At 36.1% G+C, this 20,630-nt stretch overlaps 1 protein-coding gene across 2 annotated transcripts in view; it reads right to left on the bottom strand.

The window, feature by feature from the left end:
• The window catches only part of UVRAG (UV radiation resistance associated), a 327,393-nt gene that overhangs the window by 136,709 nt on the left and 170,054 nt on the right, over positions 1–20,630 (bottom strand). For both annotated transcript variants that reach the window (XM_002822260.4, XM_054524839.2), the window contains exon 9: positions 1,846–1,930. In XM_002822260.4, coding sequence (XP_002822306.1) covers positions 1,846–1,930 — 85 coding nt within the window. The remainder of the gene's footprint in view (positions 1–1,845; positions 1,931–20,630) is intronic.

Below are 20,630 nucleotides of genomic sequence, written 5' to 3'. Positions count from 1 at the left end.
CACAGACAGGGCATGGAAGCTCCATGCTCCCTCCTCCCATACCTTGCCCTATGCATCTCTTCCATCTTGTTCATCTGTATCTTTTGTAACGTCCTTTATAATAAACCAGTAAGGGTTAAGTAAATGTTTCTCTGAGTTCTGTGAGCTGCTCTAGCAAATTAATCGAATCCAAGGAGTGGGTTATGGGAAACCTCTATTTAAAGCAGGTCAATCAGAAGCACAGGTCACAACCTGGGGCTTGCCAAATGGCATCTGATGTGGTGAGGCAGTCTTGTGGGAATGAGTCCTTAATTCTGTGGGATCTGATACTATTTGCAGGAAGACAGAGTGAGAATTGAACTAAATTCTAAGACATGCAGTGAGGATCTGCTGGAGAATCTAATGTTAAAAGCGTTGTATTGAGCGGTGTGTAACAGTATGAAAATCACTGGTTTTTTTCTTATCTAAAACAGCACTGAAGACAATGGGATCTAGTCCTGGCTTTGCTAGTGAGTTGGATAAACAGTAACTTACCAGAGCATTGCCTTCCTATCTGCAAATTGAGAGAATTAGAATAGATAATCTCTACGGTTTTTTATAGGTCTAGCACTTTTTTTTTTTTTTTTAAGATGGCGCCTCGCTCTGTCACTCAGGCTGGAGTGCAGTGGCACCATCTCGGCTCACTGCAAGCTCCTCCGCCCAGGCTCACGCCATTCTCCTGCCTCAGCCTCCTTAGTAGCTGGGACTATAGGCGTCTGCCACCACACCTGGCTAATTTTTTGTATTTTTAGTAGAGACAGGGTTTCACCGTGTTAGCCAGGATGGTCTCGATCTCCTGATCTCATGATCTGCCCACCTCGGCCTCCCAAAGTGCTGGGATTACAGGCGTGAGCCACTGCGCCCAGCCGGTCTAGCATTTTTGAATCCCCAACTGCTAAAGTTTTTTGAAGAAAAGTGCAAGATGGATGGACTTTCCAGGAAAAGCAAGTGAAGATGAGCAAAAGAACAGAGGTACCAATGAATTAAGCATATGTTGGAAAAAATGAAGAGAAAAACTATTGGCATTTGTTAAATGAATGTTGGGAGAGCGACTAAAATTAACTACAGTTGCAAGGTGCCAATTTATTACAGGCTATTTGAAAGTTAAGCAAAAGGATCACCATATTAAGAAGATAAAAATGCCAGGCATGATGGCTCACACCTGTAATCCCAGCACTTTGGGAGGTTGAGGTGGAGGATCACTTGAGGCCAGAAGTTCGAGGCCATAGTGAGCTATGACTGTACCACTGCACTCCAGCCTGGGTGACAGAGTGAGACCCTGTCTATGAATGAATGAATGAATGAATGAATGAATGAAATGTTTCTCCACATTAAAAAAAAGAAGATAAAAAATAAGGTAAAAATGGTATTTTAAGAGGAGAGGTCTGATCGTAGCATAGAGAACAATCTGGAAAGATGAAGAGACTGATGTTAGAGAGATAATCTAGTTGCTGAAGTAATCCAAATGAGCTAACAAGAAGCAGGAGTAAATCTGAAAAAATTATTGAAAAAAAACCTATAAGCTAAACCGCATGTAGAAGACAGAAGGAAGAAATTCAAACATTAAACCATGATGCTGTGGCCTGAGAAACTCAAATAGTGTTCATGTTTCTAACTACATACTAGGAGCTTTCATAACTGACCTCTGGCACGGTGCATGACACACAGTAGGTGCTTAATTAATGAATATGTGTTGAATAAACAAATGTGGTACTGAGGTATATGGACTATAAATTAATACCAGCAGCTTTAAAGAATGTTACTTTTTCAAATCTATCCTCACGGTGAACTCCACACTCACAGCAATTCTTCTCAGTGTGCATTTACCTTTTTGCAGTACACTCCTTCCTCAGCTCATTTAGGGATTCCTTCTGGAGTTGAAGTTTGAGGTGCTCAGCTGAAAATGCACTTCCTAGAAAGAAAAGGAAGGAGACAATTCCATATGTAACATAGGATTACTCAATCACAACCAAAGAGGCCAAGCCAAATCCCTGACTGTGAGAGGGAAATAAAAAGAGAGAAAATGGGTTGAGTACAGAGATCTTCTAGGGAGAGTAGCTAGAATAAACTTCCCTACTGGTCCAATTTTCACATAAGTCCAGCCTCTGGCAGTAGCCTAAGAGTATACGCCTAGACTCTCTGCCTATAGATATTTCTCAATTAATGACTGAGAAAGATGGTCAGCAATCGATAAGATATCAAAATTCAGACTTCACTTTAAAAAAATGAGTGGTTAATTCCTTTCCAACCAAAAATGCTACAGAATAACATTACTGAAAGTATATTTTAAAAAAGAGTAAAAAAGTACCTGTATTTTGACTACTAAAATATAGTTCATAAATAAAGGAGTTTTTATGAACTGTAATCTTCCTCATAAATATCATTATTTTAGGCCAGGTGCTGTGGTTCATGCCTGTAATCCCAGCACTTTGGGAGGCCAAGACTGGCAGATCACTTGAGGTCAGGAGTTCGAGACCAGCCTGGCTAACATGGTGAAACACCACCTCTACTAAAAATACAAAAATTAGCTGGAAATCGCTTGAACCTGGGAGGTGGAGGTTGCAGTGAGCCAAGATCATGACACTGCACTCCAGCCTGGGCAACAGAACGAGACTCTGTCTCCAAAAAAAAAAAAAAATCAGTATTTTAGTGAAAATCGCAGTGTATAGGAAATGTGTATTCTGATTTTTCAACTATTTTTACATGATGACAGATAGCCTGAGTTATAGCTGTATAAAATTTAACTCCATGAATGTGAATTACAGGAATATTTCACATTTTAAATGATACCCTCATACCTCAATTCTTTTTTTCTTTTTTTTTAGACAGGGTTTCTGTCACCCAAGCTGGAATACAGTGGCATGATGACAGCTAAATGTAGCCTCAACTTCCCCAAGCTGCGGTGATCCTCCTGCCTCAGCCTCCTGAGTAGCTGGGACAACAGACACATGTCACAGTGCCCAAATAATTTTTGTATTTTTTTGTAAAGATAGGGTTTCACCATGTTGTCCAGGCTGATCTTGAACTCCTGAGCTCAAGCCATCCGCCTGCCGTGGCCTCCCAAAGAACTAGGATTACAGGTGTGAGCTACAGTGCCCGGCCTTCCCAACATATTTAAGCACCCTTCTCTTCTCTTTCAACGTACTATGAAGACCAACCAGTAAGTTGGGAACTCTCACCCCAATAGAATTTAACCAAGGAACACAACTTAACTTTTTAGCCCACAATATAACTCCTTCCCAAATCTTCACCTTAGTGATTTTTTAAGACATTTAGGTTGACACCCTCTACCCCCACACACTTCATCAGAAAGTATATGAATTCTTCTACCACTAGAGAAATGTGCAGTATCATTCTTCATCCCAGATAATTTAGGCTGCCTCAACTCAAACAGTGTTAACGAGACCACAAATAGGGACCAAAGACAGATCTGGGCTTCAAAACACAAATGAGTGTCCCCCTCCTCAGTTCAGAAGACTCTAGAATATGTTACTACATGACCTCCCCTCAAGAAAATTCCTTGCAATGTGGTAGAAAGGAAATTTAAAAAAATATATCCTAACCAGCTAACAAAATGTAACATACCACATTCATTTCTCTATGAAAGGTAATACAACTTATTGGTTCCATAGGAGTGGGCTCTGGAATAAAACTGAAGCAGTTTGGGTTATTTAGGCTCTGATAGAGAAGAACTAAGTATTTGAAGATACTCCAGAAAACTCAACCTAAATTCTAAAAGTCACTTCAAAATAAGTAATAATACTGATGCAATGGTATACTCAAGCTCTACAGGGGTTGTTCAGGTTTTATATTACCAACCTGAATACTACATGACTGATGTTGTGTCCTTCTAAGGGTATCACATCTGGAAGCAATGATGTCCATGTTTAAGAGCATGCATACGTCCTGCTTCTCATATAAATTTCTCCCTAGAATGAGCTTGATTAATGGTTTCTGTTTAAATCAATCTTTACTAAAAATGCTGAAAAATAATATTCCAACTTCAGTAATTCCTCCATAATTATCAGTCAGCACTCAGCATTCTTCTCTAAGCAGAAGCCCCCCCATCTTCTCTATTAACTCTCCATTATCAGTACAGAATTATTAACTCGTTTTTATTTTTCAATGATTTATAACTGATTACTGTACATAATTATTTGGTGCTTAAGTGATCCCAGATTCAACCAGTGGGACGCTCTTCAACCTGCCTCTAAAGTCCTTGTGAGATGCCGCCATCATGTTTTTTAAAATACTACATTATAATCTTAATTTCTGTAGGATCTGTAGTGATGTGCCCTCTCATTCCTGATATTGTAATTTGTATTTTCTCTCTTTTTACTTAGTTACTATGGCTACAGGCTTATCAATTTTAGTGATCTTTTCAAGGAACTACCTTTTGGTTTCATTGATATCCTCTACTCTTTCAGTTTCCAATTTCACTGATTAGTGGCCTTTATTATTTCCTTCCTTCTATTTGACTTGGGTTTAGTTAATTTGCTCCTCTTTTCTAATTTGTTAAGGTACAAGCTTAGATTATTGACTGGAGACCTTCTTTTCTAATATTGGCATCAAATGCTATAAATTTACCTCAAACTTCAAATGTTGTATTTTCATTTTCATTCATTTCAAAATACTTTCCAATTTTCTTGTGATTTCTTCTTTGACTCATGGTTTATTATATATATATTGTGTAGTTGTGAAATATTTGGGATTTTCCAGATATTTTTCTGTTAGTAACTTCTAGTTTATTCTGTTTTGGTGAGAAAACATACTTTGCACGATTTTAATTATTTTGTATTTGTTTGTTTTATGGTACCAAATGTAGTCTAACTGAATGTTCCACATACACTTGAAAGAAATGCAGATTCTGCTAGTGTTCAGTGGAGTGGTACGCTATCAATTAGGTGAAGAAAATTGATAGTAATGTCTTTTAACTGATTTTCTCTCTAACTTGTCTTTATCACTGAGGATGAGTGTTGTGGTTTCTAACTATAATTGTGCATTTGCTTATTTCTCCTTTCAATTCTATCAATTTTTGCTTTATCTATATTAAAACAATATTGCTATGTTCACACATATTTAGAATTGTTATGTCTTTTGGTGAACTGACCTCTTCACCAAAATGTAATATCCCTCTTTATTCCAGGTAGTAATCCTTGTTTTGAAGTCTACTTTGCCAGATATTAATATAGACACTACAGTTTTCTTTTGACTATTATTTCTCATGGTACATCTTTTTCCATCCTTTAACTTTTAATCTATCTAACTTTTTTTTTCTTTTTTTTTTAAGAGACAGGGTCTCACTCTGTTGCCCAGGCTATGCTGCAGTGTGCAGTGGTGTAATCTCACCTTACTGCAGCCTCCAACTCCTCGACTCAAGCAATCCTCCTGTCTCAGCCTCCCAAGTAGCTAGGACTACAGGTGCATGCCATCATGCCTGGTGAATTTTTAAGTTTTTTTGTGTGTGTTGATGGAGTCTCACCATGTTGCCCAGGCTGGTCTCGAACTCCTGGCTTCAAGCAATCCTCCTGCTTTGGCCTCCCAAAGTGCTAGGACTACACATGTGAGCCACCACACCTGGGAATATATCTACCTTTATATTCAAAGTGGATTTATTGTAGACAGTATTTATTTGGGTCTTGTTTTTTGTTTTGTTGTAAATCAAATCTGGACAATCTCTTTTGTAACTAGAATATTCAGACTACTTACACCTAATATAAACATTGCTATGATTAAAATCTACCATTTTGCTAGCTGTTTTCAGTATGTTCCATCTCTTCTTTGTTCCTTTCTCTCTCTTTTTAAATGCTATTGGATTGAGTATTTTTCAGTATTTCATTTTTCTTCACTATTGGCTTATCTTTTAATCTCTTTAAAAATGTTTATTGGTTGCCCAGGAGTTCACAAAATATATTTTTAATTAAGCATAGTCTACCTTCAAAAACAAGTTGAGCGTACCTTATCCAAAATGCTTGGGATGGGAAGTGTTTTAGATTTAATTTTTTTTGCAGATTTTGGAATATTTGCATTATACGTACTGGTTCAACAACCTAAACCCTAAAATCTGAAATCTGAAATGCTCCAAAGAGCACTTCCTTTGAGCATCATGTTGGCACCCAAAAAGTTTTAAATTCTGGAATATTTTGGCTTTCAGATTTTCTGATTAGAAATTTTCAACTTGTAATATTATACCACTTCATGTAGAGCATAAAAAACTAAAAATATGGCTGGGCACAGTGGCTCACACCTGTAATCCCAGCACTTTGGGAGGCCAAGGCGGGCAGATCACAAGGTCAGCAGTTCGAGACCAGCCTGACCAACATAGTGAAACCCCGTCTCTACTAAAAATACAAAAATTAGCCAGGTGTAGTGGTGTGCGCCTGTAATCACAGCTACTCAGGAGGCTGAGGAAGAGAATTGCTTGAATCCGGGAGGCGGAGGTTGCAGTGAGCCGAGATTGCACCACTGCACTCCATCCTGGGTGACAGAGCGAGACTCTGTCTCAAAAAACAAACAAATTAAAAAAAAACTGAAAAAAGTATACTTTCAATTCTTCCTTTTCCCAGTTTTCAAATTCTTCATACATTTTACTTTATGTATGCTATAAGCCCACAAACACCATTATTTTTGCCTTAGAAAGTTGACTATCTTTTTTTTTTTTTCCTCTGAGGCAGAGTCTTGCTCTGTCACCCAGGATGGAGCGCAGTGGTGCTATCTCAGCTCACTGCAACCTCTGCCTCTTGGGTTCAAGCAATTCTCCTGCCTCAGCCTCCCCAGTAGCTGGGATTATAGGCATTTGCCACCATGTCTGGCTAATTTTTGTATTTTTAGTAGAAATGGGGTTTCACCATGTTGGCCAGGCTGGTCTTGAACTCCTGACCTCAGGTGATCCACCTGAAAACACACATATTCCCTTCCTCCCTCCTTCTTGCTCCACCACACCCCTAGACCATTATATTCAAACTGCTGAAAACCAGAAATGAAGAGAAAATATCCAAGGCATCCACAGAAAAAAGACACATTACCTGCAGAAGAACAAAGATTTCCTAACCTGTCCTCAATTTTTCTTGTGAATATCGAATAGAGGTCTATGCAGAAGAAACTGCAAGCTGGTAAAAACTGCCTTATATCTGCCGTAGTCACATACTAGTCTACACTTGGTCATTAACATTTGTTAAAAGCTTTAGCTCAATTATTTTACCTTATTACACAGCAGCCCCCAACTTCTTCCCATGCTCTGCCATTAGTAATCAGTGCTCACATCCTACCTCTCCTTGGAGGTTGTCTGTCTTTCCTTATACTCAAGCTACTTGGTTGCCTTGAGATCCTAGTTTTCCGATAGATTTAAGAAAAGTTATGACTTTGTACATTATCCAGTGTTTTTTTTCTTTATTCTCAGGGTGGAAGTGAAACTCCTTCCACCTACATCTTAGGCAGAGGCTGGAAGGAAAATCTGAGGATATTAATTTGATTTTTTAAAAGTTCTCCATTCTTTGTATTGTCTGTTTATTTTGGGTCAGCTATTCTGTTTATTCAACTTGGTCTCATTCATGCTGTTTTCCTCAAATATCTGATGATCCTTAGTGCTCCTTTCAAACCCATGAATAAGTGATTAGATTGATTAGTATAGACAACTGGCATAGGTTTCCTCTGGAGCTATGAGATTTATTTCCATAAAAGGCCTCACCCCTTAGTGCCATTAGTATAAGTGAGCTGGCCCTGTTGACAATTAGGCTTTCCTTCTGGGTATATATGCTGGGAGAAGGTATACTTTTACTTCAAATTACTGCAACTGTCAAGGGAGCTTCACACTGGGATTTTATTTGGGGTAGGTATTTCACTCCTGAGTAGAGTTGTCTTTCATGTTTTCCTCTGGGTTGGCTATAAAAGTCCAGATGCTTTAGGTTCTACTGCAACTTTCTACCATGTCAAACACTTATACCACGGGACCTAACCAGGTCGGGAATCCATTATGTTTAGAAAGCAGCTACAGCAAATGTTATAGAAAGCTGCTCCAAATGCACACAAGAAGGAGAATGGGCCAACAGGCTCAACTACCCTGATTATTGCTCTAGTTAATTCTTGATCTCAATACTGGCAAATTCCAAGCTTGAAGCCTCTGATGGTTCTATCAGGAACCCTACCTGCAGCCATTTCCATTTGTGTTCTAGGCTGCAGTTTTTCTCTACTTTAGTTTATTCATCAAAACAGTCCTATCTACTTTGTATCTTTGAGAACTGTGCCAAAACCTTTGCTATCCCAATGACAACCTCTTTTGTTTCCACCATTACCATGGTTTCATTCTTTATACATGTATATTTATTATCACATCAATAGGTCATTGGGAGACAGGGAACACAAATGCCGGAGCTTGGTTTCCCATCTTCCAAAACTGCTTTGGCCCTGTCCAGGCATATATCAATGTTCTACTCTGTTAAATCAGATAGCCTCTCTGTTCAGCAAGAACACAAGTCAGGCAATATAATTTTAATAGCAAAATGTCAATGTTGGCTCCTATAAATATAATAGCTAAAGACTATGAATCTTGCTTCCAGCAACAAAACAAAACACAGACTCTTGGTTCTCTCTCACCAGAGTTTGGTCTGAGACTGGCCAATGGCCAGTTCCTGTCAAAATTACAGTTAAAACCAATAAATTGTCATTCTTCTGGGTTTTCTACATTAAGTCAGATGACCAAAAAGCAATATACTTGGAGTACTTTAGCTTTCCTCCCTGCAGAAATGCCTTTTTTATACTATGATTTATGATGCTGCCTTTCTCAAGGGTTAACAGATATTTCTTGCTGTAACTTTTGCAAAATTACAACTGACTTTATTTCATTATGATATTTAATATATTGCACATAAGAAACTAAATTATTCTCTGCATTTAGTGCTAAGAGAGTATTTTTATTTCTCCCCTTAAAGAACTGATAGGCTTCCTTATTAACAGGCAATGTAAAACAAACGATGCTTGTCATACCTCTACCCAATTGGCTTGACAGCTGAGGTCAGAGCTAATATTAGTTCTTAAGAACAATAAGCAGATCCTATGGAAGGCAGTGAAATGTATTTAGAAAGCCCATGGACTTATGAATCAGAAAGATCTAGGTTGAAATCCTACCCATGCTACTTTCAAGACTCCAGACAAGTTTCAACTTCTCTGAACTTCATGCTCCTCATCTGTAAAATGGGGAGAATTTCATTTTTAACATTTGCATTATTGTGCCTGCCCCCAGTAAGCTTTACTGGAATTGCTCACAATTCCCTAAGCTACTTCCATGCCTCTCTATAAACTGCTCCCTTTACCTGGAAAGTCTCACTTTCTCCCCCTAGTTAGAACAATACTATATATTCTTCTAGGCTCAGTGTGTCACCTTCTTTACCTGTTGTTCTGATTTTCATATGTTTATATTCTGTGTTCCTACAGTACCCTCTATATACTTCTGTTACATATTTATCACACCTGCCATGTTGATTCTAATCGCAATGTCTGGTTCTTTGAAAGTGTTCCACAAATTATGAATAAATGAATTGACAAAGGCATATATGCAGAAAAATAAAAATCAATGCTTCTTCTACTTCCTTTACAAGTCATATGCTCTCTTTTTACTTCTATGTTCAACCACCTAAATGTAAATGTATTTTTTTTGTAAATGTTACTTCCAGTGCATTTTGAGAGTAAGTGGAGAAAAAATTATGACAAACCAATATACAATTGTGTCAGGTGGCACATTTCTACACATCTATACCTCCCATGGGAAAGAGAGATTAAAATATGACAGTTTGCCATTCCTACAACCAAATAACACATTACTGGAATAAATTACTATACTTACATGGAAATTGAAATAAAATCAGAAGTTTGCTCAGGACTCGTATTTACCTACCTCTTCCCCCGAGATACCCCTGCCACAAGTTGTCTGGCTTTTATTGCTAATAGCATAAATCCTAGGGAGAATCTGTCCTCAGGTCCAGACATTTTTTTGAAAGTTAGATATTAATAATTTTGAAGAAGCCTATTTAAGAAGTTCTGTCAGATGGTTATTTAAAAAATCAGAATACATATAAACTAATAAAATTTAAATTTTGCCATCATTTCAAATAAATATATTTTGAGTTTAAAAACTGAGAAATAACTTTTCATAAGTAACTGTATGACCTAAGAAAAGGAAAAAATTGTTATGCAAGATTTAATAATGTATTTACAACTTCAAATAGAAACCTATGACCTTTTGATAGAAATTAAAGTATCAATTTAAATATACTGTGTGAGTCTTCTTTTATCTGAGATGCAGACCAAAAGGACACAGTAATTTACTAACCAAGCAGAAGCTAATTAAATAGAACAAACTACATATGTAGGTCACCTTAATTACTCTGTTTTTTTTTTGTTTTGTTTTGTTTTTCAAAATGACAATAAGAAACTATTACAGTTGATGGAAACTTCACATAAAATATTTATTTTGGCAACAACTTTTTATTCACTGAAATTACCAAAGGTAATTTATTTCCCCAAATCTCAGCAACGAAATCTGACATATCTGACCTCTCCTATTCACTGCTACCAAAATAATGTGTTTGCTTTTGCTCTTAATTGCCAAAGTAAAATAGGAGAAAAGTATGGCTAGTTACAGAATTCTAATAGGTCATTCCCACCAAACGGCTTTTCATATTAAACAGGCAACAGTCATAGACACACTTGGGTCAAAGATTTTTAAAACAAAACAAAACAAAACAAAAAAAACTTTTATAAAATGCTGGAAAATATATCATCAGCATTAAACTTATAATAATAACAATAATAAAGAGATGCATTAAAAAAGGTGAACAGATCACCATCATTTCCACCAGTCCTACCTTTCTGAGATAACCAAAATCTTAATAGAGCTGAAAGAAATCTTGACTGTATAATTCAGAATTTTTTGTTTTGTTTTGTTTATGCAGAGGAAATAAGCCCAAAAAGGTTGAGTGACCTGTCTAAGGACAAACTTGGAAAATGGCAAACCCAAATCAAAGCAATCTTTGGAGAAAATTCACTTCAGTCATACTATAATAAAAAGGAACAAAGCAAAACAAAGTTCTCTAGCTAACACCTCACAAGCCAAATAGAAAAACAGCAAACTGTGAATTGACCTGGACACATACTAGAGAAAGCAGTAATGATGTTTTGTTTGGTGGAAACAAGACAGGCTTTGGAGTAAGAGAAACCAATGTTTGAATTTGGATCTGTCACTTAATTGGGACCTCAGGGAAGTGTCTCTGAGCCCTAATTTTCCTCATTTGGGAAAAGAGGGTAAAAATGATATCTTAAGACTATTTTAAGAATTAATAATATACCAAAACTAAAATATCTGGCATGTTACAGGATTTCAATAAAAGTTATCTACTTCATGTGATTTATGTGGGATTCAAATGAATGTTTTCCAAAGTTTTAGGTAGTATGGAATACTGAGAAAGGCACAGAATTTAGAGTTGAAATCTGTGCTGAATTTGGGTCCACATCTCAACTTTGCTCCTAATTGTCTGTGTGTTCCTGGCCAAGTCATTTAACTTCCCAGTACCTCACATATACAATGAGGGTAACATCTGCCCTACTTAGCTTTCAGAGATGCTTTAAGGATCAAATATAAGAACTTTTGTATAAGCACTTTTTAACTGTATGGTTATCCTTACTATCAAGAAAGTAATTGTATTAAAAAGTAGCTTCTTCCTACAAAGTTTGGAGAACTCTCCTTTTATAAAGTTAATACCACTTCCCAGGCACCACTGAAGTATTCTTGGGTTTTTGTCAACATTTGTTTATAAGTGATATGGTATGGACGTGTGCTCCTCCAAATCTTGTGTTGAAATGTGATCCTCAATGTTGGAGCGGAGGAATAATGGGAAGTACTGGAACACGGGGGTGGATCCCTCACAAATGGCTTAATGCCATCCCCTTGGTGATAGTGAGTTCTTGCTTTGGTAGTTCACAGGAGACCTGGTTGTCTAAAAGAGTACCGCAATTCTCCCCGCCCCCTCACTTCCACTTTCACCACGTGATACGCCTGCATTGGCTTCACCTTCCACCATGATCGTAAGCTTCCTGAGGCCCTCACCTGGAGCAGATGTTGGCATCATGCTTCCTGTACAGCCTGCAAAACTGTAAGCCAGTTAAACTTCTTTTCTATATAAATTACCCAGCATCAGGTATTTCTTTATAGTGATGCAAAAACGGACTAATACAATAAGAAACCTACATTCTACTGAACACATTTCCGTAAAACCAACATTTCATACCATTTTTTGAGCTAAGTTTCCAGCAAACTAATTTTGATAGAGTGTTGCTTTTCAAAGATTTGGGGGTTGTGTCAGGACAAAAGACCCTGTAAAGCAACACAGAATTCATTAATGGGAAGACTACTTGGCTTGAGTTACTGAGGGGAAATCTGGTTTTTATTAAACATCCTAAGTTAAACTACTAATACCTTCCAGAAATGAAAATATATACACTAATAAACATTAATACTGAAAAGATCAGCTCATGACCCAGCTGGAAGTTGCCATAGACCACAAGTTGAGAACCACTGCCTTTGAGGGATAGGAAGAGAAACGTACGAGTGTGAAGTAATGAGGCCCTTTGGAGTTATGTGACCACTCAGCAAGTCAGCAGTGTGGATAAAAATTGTCTTTTTGGCACTTTCCAATAAATCATCCTGCCTCAATGGATTTTCATGGACAAAAATATAAGCACCTGGTTTCTTCCAAATGTTTACACAAATTAATTCCTATGTCAGTATTATTAGCAGCTATCCTTACTGAACAGATGTGTAAAAAGATGCAGACGGTAAATAATTCCTTTGTGGTCATTCAGAAGAATCAGTAGCAAAGTCACAATTAAATATGATATATTACTGACTTTATATCCTAACTGAGCTCTTGGACTCAGAACCAAGTACCTAGATAAGCACCAAGTGCCAGTCACAATATATAAGAACCCACTCGTAATATTCATATCAGCAAATCATTTCACTACTCCCTAGCAAACTAAATCAAAGCTGCAAATGCAAGAGAAAAATACCTTTTTCACCTTTGTTGAGCAAATACCAGTGACTATGGTGCTTCTAAAATATTTTAACTTGGCTCAAGATTCATTAAATAGTACATTCATGTAACTGTACAAGAATAATGTTCAACACGAGCATATAATAGTATATGTTTAGAACAGAATATTGAAGAATAAGTATGTATCTGGTTACCTAGCACAACCACTATGAAGAACACAGGTCCCCAAAAAGTAGACCAGGTTATGCTAGTAAATAAATGTGGTTATCTGTATCCAGCCATCCCCCTCTTTCCCACTCCCCAGTGCCGATCACCACAGCCCACAAACATTCGCAATGGGAATAAGAGTGAAGCCAGCAGCAGCACTCTTTCTCCTACTTATGTTAGGAATCAAAGTATCAACATTAGATCCTAACCTTCTAAGGATTCTAATAGTCCAGGGGAATACAAAGTAATTCTCATCTCAAAAACATATATAAAAGTGAGAAAATGGCACTTGAAGTACAAAGTCGGTGTTAAAAATCAACAATTGTGACCCACCATGACAAATACATATTTAACTTGAAGATCACCATTCTTTCTCTCCATGATAAAACAGAGATTCAAGAATGTGCAACTGACTTGGCTGTCAGAATTAAAATACTAGAAGAGATATCTATAAAATTCTATAATCTCCCTTCGCAGCACAGTTAGGCAGCAGTAACTCTGAACACAGGCTCCGCCATAACTTGCTATGTATGTGGCTTTGGGCACATAACTTGTGGCTTTGGACAAATCATCCTCATCTGCAAACTGGGTACTAATATGTAGTATCTTTATTATTAGAAGGATAATAATAGTATCTTTAATGTATAGGACTATTAGGACAAAATTAGGTAAAGAATAGAAAACATGACATTTCCTGGCACTAATATTCTCTATATAAGAGCAATTAATACCGGCTTGCGTTCTATAAAATATAAATACAAGCTCATATTCTCTAAATATGAGCAATTATTATTAAACCTCAGTCTTGTAAATGGTATAGATATCACTGTTTAGATGTTCATTTGCTTATAATCTAAGGATAGACATCCTGGGACCTCTTTCTATCCTAACAGGCAAATATACAACCAGAAACAGTTAAAGAACTATATCTCCCTATCTTTTTACCATATTCTAGAATAATATATCTCCCCTGGTTTTATACATCATGCTAGTTATAAAAATGTAGTATTATTCAGTGATTGAGAGTTGGAATCAATAAATTTTAATCTCAACATCACCTCTCATTATCTACATGAATTTAAGTAAGTTACTTAATCTCTCTGAAACTGACATAGTTTCCTCAGCTATAAAAGGTAAATAATAATAGCATCTACCTCATAAAGTTATTGTAGTGATTAAACAATATCACATATTTATAGTAATAAGCACTGTACTGGATACATTATTGCTACTATTATTACTCTTACTAGAAAAGGTCAAAAGTCCCTAAACCCTTTAAAATCTTATAGTCTTTTCATTTTGAAAGTAAATGATCTTAAAAAAGGTAAGATATGCAGAAATATATGCCACAGATAGCAGGCAATGTGAGTACAGTAAAAGTTGATGGTACTTCCAAAGCACTGTAAGAAATGTGTCTTTTCACAGAAGATGAAATCTTTTGAAGCAGGCCTTGTATGTACAAAACAACTGTCTATTTATTTGGGGCCATTCTAACAAAGACAAATGGACTTTATCATAATGCTTCATGATTTTAAATGGCATTATTCCTTTTGACTCTCATTTATAAATGTCAATATGCAAGTTGTATTGGAATGCAGATACTTATCACTGCCAAACAACATACACTTTTTCTGCAGTCTTTCTCATAAGAATATCAGTCTTCCCACATGAATGATAAACTAGAAGTTAGAGAAGTCTTTCTTTAGCAATGATACCCACGACATGACACCAATAAGCATAAGTATGATGCTTTCATTCAACAAATATTTATTCTATGTGTACTATATCCCAGGTATTATACAATGCCTAAAAGATATGAGTATTTAATGTAGTCCTTGAACAGTGCCTGCCCTCAGAATCTGTCTAGAGAAGGAGATAGACTAATAAGCAAAGTGCTATCATGGAAAAATATAGGGTGCTATGGAAACACACGGTAGTACATTTAACCTAGGGGTGGGAGGAGAAAGAGAAGGGAGCCAGTGATGGTTTCCTGGTGAAAACAACATTTAGGCAAAGGCCTGAATGCAGGTAAGATAGAACAAAGCATACTTAAGTAACTAAAAGAGTTCTATGTGGTTGAAGCATTCAGATTGAAGTGAGCCATTGGAGGCCTTTGTAAGTCATCTTGAGCTGAGACTTTTATCTTAAAGGTACAGAAACCCACCAGAGTATGACACAGGAATAAAACATGGTGTTTTGCTCCTATTTTTATAAGACCATTTCATTTTCATAACTCATCTGATCATCATATCACACATATTCTTGCTACACAAAATGTGGTTCACAGACCAGAAACATCAGCAGAACTTGGAAGCCTGTTAAAACTCAGTGAGACACAGTTTTAAGTATTACTATTAACCCCATTGTAGAGATAACACTAAGTTATTGGACAAGGTTACACAGCTGGTAAACAATGAAGGAGGCGTGAAACAAGGCATTCTGTTACTGAAATGAAGAAAAATCATATTTATAAAATTATTCTTTGTAATGTAAACTATATTTCATATAGGTCAAAACTTTAAAACCTGCTAAAAATGACTTACTTTATTCACATTCCAAATACACTCTTGCCACAGTAGGTTTTCTGTTTCCTATTATGTCTCATTTATCCACCAATGTCAACTATGTGAAATACACCGAAAACTAAACAGGAAACCACAAAAGGATGCAACAAATAAAATAAGGTTAAATAATTCATATACTACATTTAATGGTACATTACCTATATGAAAGCCCCTCAAAGATTCATGCTGTGTAATACTCACTGAGGGCCTCAATGTTGGGCACTGAGAAGGATACCATAAAAATGCAAAGTCCCTGCCCTGAAAGGGCTTACCAACTAAGTGGGACGATAAGACGACATCAAAACACTATGGGGACACAGAAGAAGGAGCAGGAAACTTTTATTTGAGGGAGAAAAAAGCCTCAAGGAGAGGTAGTATTTGAGCATGTCTTTGAAGAACCAAAAGAACTAAACCAAGGAGAGATGAATAAAGTGTGTTCTCATAAAAGCAAGTATAGAGGTAAAAAAGCAAAGGAAAAAGACTTCTATTTCTGACTGATGGAATAACAGACATCAGATTTTCCTCCCACTGTAAACAACTAGAAAGTCATACAAAATTACATGTAACAACAGTTTTCAGACGATAAGAGGCAGCCTAGTATAATGATTCCTGAGAGAAGGAAAACAAGAAACGTGAGCCCTATAATGGCTCCAAATCACTACATGCGGAGTGTTTCCAGGCCACAATGCAGATGGTGAATAAACACAAAGAAAGTTCCAGAAGTGGCCAGGCATGGTAGCTCACGCCTGTAATCCTAGCACTTTGGGAGGTAGGCAGATCACTTGGGGTCTGGAGTTCAAGACCAGGCTGGACAACATGGTGAAACCACATCTCTGCTAAAAATTGAAAAATTAGCCAGGCGTGGTGGTACACGCCTATAATCCTAGCTACTGAGGAGGCTGAGACAGGAGAGTCGCTTGAACCCAGAAAGTTGCAGTGGACTGAGATGACACCAGTGCACTCCAACCTGGGCAAAAGAGTGAGACCCCACCTCAAAAAAAAGGAAAAAAAAGAATAAAGTTTTAAAAAAATGATGAATAAACTCAAAATACACTGTTAAGATGGGGAAGAAAAAATATGTAAGGCATATATTTGATAAAGAACATATCCAGAATATAAAAAGAACTCTTACAACTTAATAATAAGGTTACCATCCATCCCCCTTCACCACTTTCCAAAAAACAGATGAAAGATCTAAACAGACATTTCATCAGAGGAAAGAGACAGGTAACAGATAAGCACAAGAAAAGATGCTCAGCCACATTAGTTATCAGGGAAATACAAATTAAAACAACGAGAAACCATTACATACCCACTGACATGGCTAAAATCTAAAATTAATGTTTAGATGTGGATGAAGTGAAACTCTCATACATTCCTAGTTGAAAATGCATAACAGCTTGCTAGTTTTTTAAAAAGTTCAACACACATTTACTGTACCCCAGCAATCCCACACCTAGTTATTAATATTTAACCAAGAGAATATACCCACGCAAGGGCTTATACTTGAATATCTACTGCAGCTTTATCCATAATAATTCAAAACTGGAAACAAACCCAACGGCCATCAACAGGTAAAAGTATAAACAAATTGTATGTACATACAGTGAATACTACTCAGCAATGAAAAGATGAATTCCTGACACATACAACCACATAAATCCCAAAGCTACTATGCTAAGTGAAAAAGAGCCAGATATAAAAAGTATATATTGTATGATTCCATTCATATGAAATGCTAGAAAAGGAAAATGGTATCAGAAAGCACATCAGTAATTGCTAGTGGTCAAACGATGGAGGAAGGAACTGACTACAATGAGGCCAAAAAGCTGTTTACAAGAAAAAAAAAATAAAAAAATAAAATAAAATCTTACTCATGGCAATAAAAAAAAAAAAAAAAAAAAGAAATGTTATCATTGATTGTGGTGGTGGTTACCTGCCTGAATACATTAGTTAAACTCATCAAACTGTGTATTTTAAATTGATTAATTTGATTATAAAATATACCTCATTAAAATTGATTTTTAAGAAAATAAAAAAAGCAAAGAAATGAAAATTCACATATTGAGCTCTTGTCAATTCATTAAAAGAACAGTTAATGCGGCCAGGCTGGTGGCTCATGCCTGTAATCGCAGCACTTTGGGAGGCCAAGGTGGGCAGATCACCTGAGGTCAGGAGTTTGAGACCAGCCTGGCCAACATGGCAAAACCCCATCTCTACTAAAATTACAAAAATTAGCCAGGCATGGTGGCAGGTGCCTGTAATCCCAGCTACTTGGGAGGCTGAGACAGGATAATCGCTTGAACCCAGCAGGCAGAGGGGTGCAGTGAGCCGAGACCACACCATTTTACTCCAGTCTGGGAGACGAGCAAAACTCCATCTCAAAAAAAAAACCAAAAAACAGTTAATGCAAAAATGACAAAATGGGTAAAGGATGCAAAAGGGTAAACCACAAAATAAGAACTACAAAAATGCTTATAGTAAACCCTCTATGTTTTATTAAACCCTCTATGAAATATTAAAGGCTTTCACTGAGACTGGAAATGAGAAAAGGATATCCACTGATACTACTTCTATTTAATATTGTACTGGATGTCTCAGACAACACAATCAGGTAAGAAAAAAGTTTTAAAGGCATACATATTAGGAAATGAGAAATAAAAATGCCAATCATTTGCAGGTGAGATGACTGTACACACAGAAAATTCAAAACAATCTAACAATTATTAGAACTAATTAATAAGTTCCTTGGATATAAAATTAACATACAAAAATCTGGTGTAAGAAGCATGTAAGTCATTAGGTAAATTTGAATCAAAACTACAATGAGAAACAATGCTATATTCAGTAGGATGGCTATAATTAAAAGGAGAGATAATAACAGATATTGGTGAGAAAATGGGGAGATTGGAACCCTCATATATTGTTGGTAGGAATGTAAAACAGCTGTTGTGGAAAATGGTTGGCAGTCATTCAAAAAGTCAAAAATAGAGTTCTCATATGACCCAGCAATTCCACTTCCAGGTGTACGTAACAGGAATGAAAACAAACATCCCTACAAAAAGTTGTATATGAATGCTCATAAGCAGCTTTATCTGTGGTAGACAAAAAGTGGAAACAACCCAAATGTCCAACAACTGATGAGTGGATTTTTAAAATGTGACATATCCATATAACTGAATGTATTATTCAGGAGTAAAAATGAATTAGTGATGCATGATACAGTGTGGATGAACCTTACAAATATTAATGCTAAACAAATGAAGTTGGTCATAAAAGACCACAATATTGCATGATTCTGTTTATAGAAGAATGTCCAGAAAAGGCAAATCTAGAGACAGAAGGTAGGCTGGTGGTTACTTAGAACTGGGGGAGGGGAAGTGTGGAATAACTGCTAAAGCACATGAATTTTCTTTTAGGTAAGACAATCAGATTGTGGTGATCACTGCACAACTCTGTGAATAAACTAAGAAAAACTGAATTGCACACTTTCAATGGCAAATTATATGGTATGGGAATTATATCTCAATAATCTGATTTTTAAATTTTCTGCAATTTTTTATATTTGTAACAAATAATTAAAATCATTACTAATTTTAGTGTAATGAAATTTAATTATAATGCAACTAAATTAGAATGTAAATAAATAACCACAGCAAGACTGCAGCTGCAGGGCTGTAACTGTAACATTAACAATTACTAATCTGTCTATAAGGCTTCCGGTGAATTTTTCTTTAAACATAATAAATACTAATACCACTTTAAAAAAACCAATTAATTGTACATCTATATACCAGAAATTAGTAAAAATAAGATTTAAAGATATGTACAATAGTATCATAAGACATCAAAAAATAGAAATAAATTCAATGAATCATGGGAAAGACCCATACACTATCTTATTTCGATAATGATTTGTAAAGAAGATCTAATAAACAAAGGCATATATCATTTTCTTGGGATGGAAGCCTCAATATTGTAAAGATGTCTATTATCCCCAATTACATTTGATAAATATATTCAATGCAGTTCCATCAAAATCCTAGCAAATCCCAGCAATGATGTATGACAATTAAGAAAAAATATCCTAGCAAGGTTTTCTTTTCTATGTAGAAATTCACATGAAAATGACATAGGGCAAAAATAACCGAGGTAATCTTGAAGAAAAACAATTAAGCTGAAGAACTTTAATAGATATCAACACCTATTATAACATGAAAAAAATTAAAACAGCAAGATAATGGCAAAGGAACAGAAAAATAGATCAACAGAACAGAACAGAGGGTTCTTAACAGACTTACAAGCATATGGTCATCTGATTTATGAGAAAAGCAAAACTGCAATGCAATGGAGAAAGGATGATCTTCAGTGAATGGTGCTGGGTCAAATGACTATCAATACGAAAAAAATAATCTCGACTCCTACCTTACATCACATACAAAAAGTAATTCCAGATGAATTACAGATATAAATGTAAGAAGTAAAATAGTAAAGTATTTTAAAGAACACATCGAAAAATAACTATAAAATCTGAAAATAGATAAATATTTCTCCAAATAGTCACAAAAAGCCTCATCTATGAAAGACTGATAAAACGGAACTTGTGTTCATTTAAAGGTATCATTAAAGAGTGAACGCGCAAGCCACAGAATGAGAGAATATATTTTTAAGCATATGCCAAAAAAAGAACCCATATCCATAATATATAAAGAAATCTTACAAAAAAAAACAGTCAAACCAAATTTTTTTTTTAATGGGCAAAAGATTCAAACAGATATATCACAAAAGAGTGTATCTC

The sequence above is a fragment of the Pongo abelii genome, chromosome 9 (genome assembly GCF_028885655.2).
Source record: "Pongo abelii isolate AG06213 chromosome 9, NHGRI_mPonAbe1-v2.0_pri, whole genome shotgun sequence".
Taxonomy (NCBI): Eukaryota; Metazoa; Chordata; class Mammalia; order Primates; family Hominidae; genus Pongo; species Pongo abelii.
This window is presented reverse-complemented; position numbering and strand designations above follow the sequence as displayed.